Source organism: Trypanosoma grayi (genome assembly GCF_000691245.1).
Source record: "Trypanosoma grayi strain ANR4 Tgr_852_V1, whole genome shotgun sequence".
NCBI classification, from domain to species: Eukaryota; Euglenozoa; class Kinetoplastea; order Trypanosomatida; family Trypanosomatidae; genus Trypanosoma; species Trypanosoma grayi.
Genome location: NW_008826471.1, coordinates 3,033 through 7,330, shown reverse-complemented (window position 1 = coordinate 7,330; position 4,298 = coordinate 3,033). Strand labels below are relative to the sequence as shown.

General features: G+C 52.1%; 1 protein-coding gene across 1 annotated transcript; it reads right to left on the bottom strand.

The window, feature by feature from the left end:
* Positions 1 to 2,132: 2,132 nt before the first annotated feature.
* On the bottom strand, positions 2,133 to 2,453 carry DQ04_08521010 (hypothetical protein; the record flags this gene model as incomplete). Its single annotated transcript, XM_009315594.1, has 1 exon — positions 2,133 to 2,453. One exon carries the CDS (start codon positions 2,451 to 2,453, stop codon positions 2,133 to 2,135), a length of 321 nt encoding a protein of 106 aa, XP_009313869.1.
* Positions 2,454 to 4,298: the final 1,845 nt, after the last annotated feature.

The window sequence follows — 4,298 nt, the reverse complement described above, 5'->3', positions numbered from 1 at the left end:
AGCGGCCGACCTTTTAGGAAGCCAACGCCGGCACCCCTTCCACCCATTTGGTTAGACAGGGTTTGCAACTCGCCCCCCGCTTCCAGTTGAGGCGCTGAAAAAATATGGTGGCCGAAAAAAACCGAATCGAGACCAACCGGATAAGCGCCCGATTTGCCAATTGCAAGCGGTGGCGCGGGGCCCGTGAACCAGGTGGAATCTTATTTGTCAAGCGCCGCTTCGCCAGGGCGGCGGGCTGGTTGGTGCCGTTCGGGGTGGCGGGGGCAGCGCAGCATCCATTTCCCGCGGGGACAAAAACGCCAGAGATGACGAAGCCAGGGAATCACCGGATCGCATTTCCAAGTGCCTAGGCGTGGTGGGTGCACGGCTTTGCTCGGGCTAAAAGGCCCCTTTTTCCCGGAGGCCTTTCCGGGGACTTTGCTTGCGTTTTTTCGTTGAAACGTGGGGGCGGAGGGGCGCCTGGAGTTCATACGCGCCCCTATTGGGGCAAAAATGTGGCCCCGAAACCGCCCCGCCGCGGGCCCCAATTGTTTTTCTTTAGGTCGTGAGGGGGGTGTCTAAGCCAAACTTTGCTTTATATACGAAGGAAAAGCGTATCTTATTTATTGCTGTGGTTTTTCCCTTCGTTTTGTAGGGTGCTGAAAATCGCAGTTTGTTGATGAAAAGTAAATTAAAAATCAGGTTATTAAAGGTTATTTGCCAAACAGCAATTTCTCGTAGATTTAGGGTGGCGGCAAGTCCAAATGCATTTAAAGCTTTCATAAATTATCATAGCTGAACAGTTTCTGCCTTTACCTATGGGACGGGGTTTTGTATGTAGGCTAGTTCTGCGGAGGGGTTTTTGACTTCTCAGAATTTCCACACAGCACGGCTCGTCGCAAAGGGCGCTTGGCCAATCTGGTAAACAAGTTGCTTTGGTTGACGCCGCGCGTTTATGTAATATTTAAAAAACCAAGCCTTGCTTTCGTGGGCCGTTCCGAGCGCGGAAAAAGGCCAAGCGAAGCTTCTTTTTCAAGGGCATAACATTCTGCGGCGAACGCGTCGCGCAAAAGCAGATACTCAACAAGAAAAAAAAAATGATTGCCTTCACAACAGGTTGGCGTCGGCACGTTGTCGCTGGGCTGGGTCGAAAGCCGGCCCAATTAAAAGACACTGGGCCGTTTAAGTAAGGTATGAAAAATCACGTGCCAGCCCAAAACGCCAAAGCGAGGAAAATGAGAATCCCTCTTGCTGGTTTCTGGAAGGGGCACGAATATCAATAAAAAGGCTGATGTTATCCAAAAAGCGTAGGTGGAACTGGCCGCAGGTTTGCCGATAAATTTCAAATTTGTTCAAAATCGTCAGGGCTGGGGCGGCGCTTCGTAGCCCGAACAAAAACCAAAAATAAGCAAGGGGGCCGCGAAGCCAAGGCCCCCCTCCCGGGGAGGCTTTCTCGCGTTTCCTCGGCCCGGCTTACGGTGGGCCGTCTGCCGGGTTTATTCGGAAGGCTTCGTTTTTCAAAGCGGGTTTGCCACGGGGTGTGCGCGGGGGTTCCCGGTGCCGTGCGGGAAAAGGGGGGGCTGTAGGGCTCGCTCGTCCCCAAACGGGCGGGAAGCGGGGAAAAGAAACCCAATATACAATTGCGGGGGGTTGGGCTGTAGGCCTTGAGGTCGCAAAAGAAATAAATACATCCCCGGGGTGGTCTTAAGAAACAAAAAAGAACTTCCGTGTTCCGGCTGGCGGTGTCCGGGCTGGTGGGCCCCTCTTGGTCTCGGGGGCGCCGCGCCCCTCTACAGTGCCGCGGTTGAGGGGTTCGGGGTCCCGACCCTGCGCGCGACGAGCCCTGCATCTGCGAAAGGGGGGTTTCTTTTCAGAGACCATTTCCTTCTGAAAGTGCCCGGTGTTCCTTTCCTTCCTCCTGTGCGTGGGGTGGGGGTCCGGGCCGCTCCGTTGGAAATGGGGTGCGGTGCGGGGCGCGGGCAGTCGGCGGGTGCGGGCTTCAAAATTAAAAAAAAAAGTGTGTGTGCGTGGGGTGGGGGTCCGGGTCGACACAGGGGACGCGCGAGGGGCAGAAACGACGGAACCCCCCCTTCCCCCACCCTCGGAGCTCGCAGCGCCAGCTTTTTCCGAGAAAGAAAACCCGCCTCGAAGGTTCACAAACATTGCGCCGGGTGTGCCCGCTGAAGTCGCCCATTTTCGGGGACGCCTGTCGAAGCCGGGGGCTCCGAGCAAGGGGGGCAACAACCGGCCGGGGATCTCTCCACACCTTTTGCGGACGACACGCCCTGCGGCTCTAGGTGCGCATTGGCCCGGCGCGCCTCACGGCAGTCGGCGTCTCCCTGGCTGCGCGGGTGTGTTTGTGTGTGATTTTTAGGGGAGGGGGGCAAACGCACAAAGGAAGGGGAAAGGAATGGGATCAGGATGCGAAACCCAGCAGGAAGGCGGGAAAAAGAGAGCCCACCAAAGACGCACATGCACAGAAAGCTGAAGAAGAATTATACCATGCGCCTGTGCGTGCCGACGCTCAACTCAAATACGGCGGGCACGCCCTGGCAAAACAGCAAAACGCATCATAAATTATGGCGCGCATTGGGCTCTCACATGCCCTTTTTTCATTAGTGAATTAGAAATTCGTTCTTCCCATCCCCTTTCTCTACATCCTCCTCATTTACTTCAGATGTCCACATTTATGCGCGAGCGCATGCGCGTGGAAGAATGCTCACCTTCGTCTCCAGCCTTTTCACTCGTTGTGTCCCTCTGTATGCGCGCCTATCTCTGACTCCAACTGCCCCAATGCATGACAGAGACGGGGAGAGAGAGAGAAAGAGTGAGAGAGAGCCGCACAACAAGAGCGGGTCCACACCAGCAAATGACATAGCATAAGTTGGCGCCGCACAGATATCCATTCCTGAAGCAAAGGAAAACACGACATATTGGCACACACAGGTTGAGAGAAGAGTTTTGCGAAAAATTTCGCTGAGCAATAAAAAAAAAAAAGGAATAAGGGTTTTTTTTGTGTGTGTGTGAGATTTTTTCTTTGCATATTTCTTTTCTTTCGTGCATGACTACATGGTGTGCTAATGAGAAAAAATGCATCGAGACAAACAAAAATATGGTTTGGAGGGGCCATATTCCTTTCGTTGCTTGATTTATTCCCTCTTCGTTGTCTGTGACGACATACAAACGCTGGGTTGGCGGATATTGGTGCACCCCTCACTGTTTTTCCTCTCTCCACTACTCTCAGTCCCTCGCATTCCATCAAGGATATTTTTCTATTGAGCAAAATTTGCTCTGTTGCTCCTAGTCCTGTATTCATCTTCTTGAGTTCCCCATCACCCCGTCAGCCCTCCACTTCTTCATTCATGCGCCCTTTGCTCAAAGATGAGCTCCAGACAACAAGAAGGAAAAAAGCAAAAAAACAACAACAAGCAGAGGCAAATGACTGCAGTACGCACAGCGTGCATCCACTGGATTGAAGCCGCATCACCCACAAGCAATGACAACAACCAATTTTCAAAGTGCACCCAGAAATGACACTAGATCTTGCAGCGATGAAAGCTTGCTGATTGGGTGGTGGGTGGGGGATTAAAGCAGAAATGAACGCATATCATGATTCATCACTCCTCCTTCATATCACCCAACTCCATCTCTTCTTTCCCATTCCCCTCCTTCCTCTACATCAAGGGCCCGAACGCCAAACAAAAACAAATATGCACGCCCATCTGCAACGTAGAAACCGCAAGAAGTGCAAAGCAGACGCCAACAAAGATATCACAATGACGTGGAGATCATGCAGAGAAACGAATGCAAAGCAAACGAGACACTACACATGCATGCGCACTGTGCATGCTCGAGGGAAAATGGCGGCAATAAAGTAAGAGTGCCACCCCGCCCCCAAACTACTACCAGACCCCCCGCCCCCAAACACAAACAGGGAGACTCACTCTAAATGAATAAACCGACAAGACGACCCAGAAAACAAAACAAAAAATGTGTCCGCACATGCTTATACATTTCTTCCTTTTTTTTGTTTTTAATATAACCCTTTCAGCCTTTTTCGTATTTTTCTGTTTCATTTCAGAACTCAACGCCTTTTCTTTTATCGCCCCTCTGTCGTCATTCATTTCGCCGCTCCCTTCGTTGCCGAGACACCCCCACTCTTTCCACCCGGCGCGCTCCTGCAGGAGCCCCCCGGGCGGAGTTCGCCCTCAAAGCGATTCCACAACCTCATTTCCCCGTATTTGCATGAATCTTTGTGTTTTTCTTTTTTATTCCCCCCCGCTGTTCCGCTTTTTTTATTTTCAGCTCCTATTTATCCC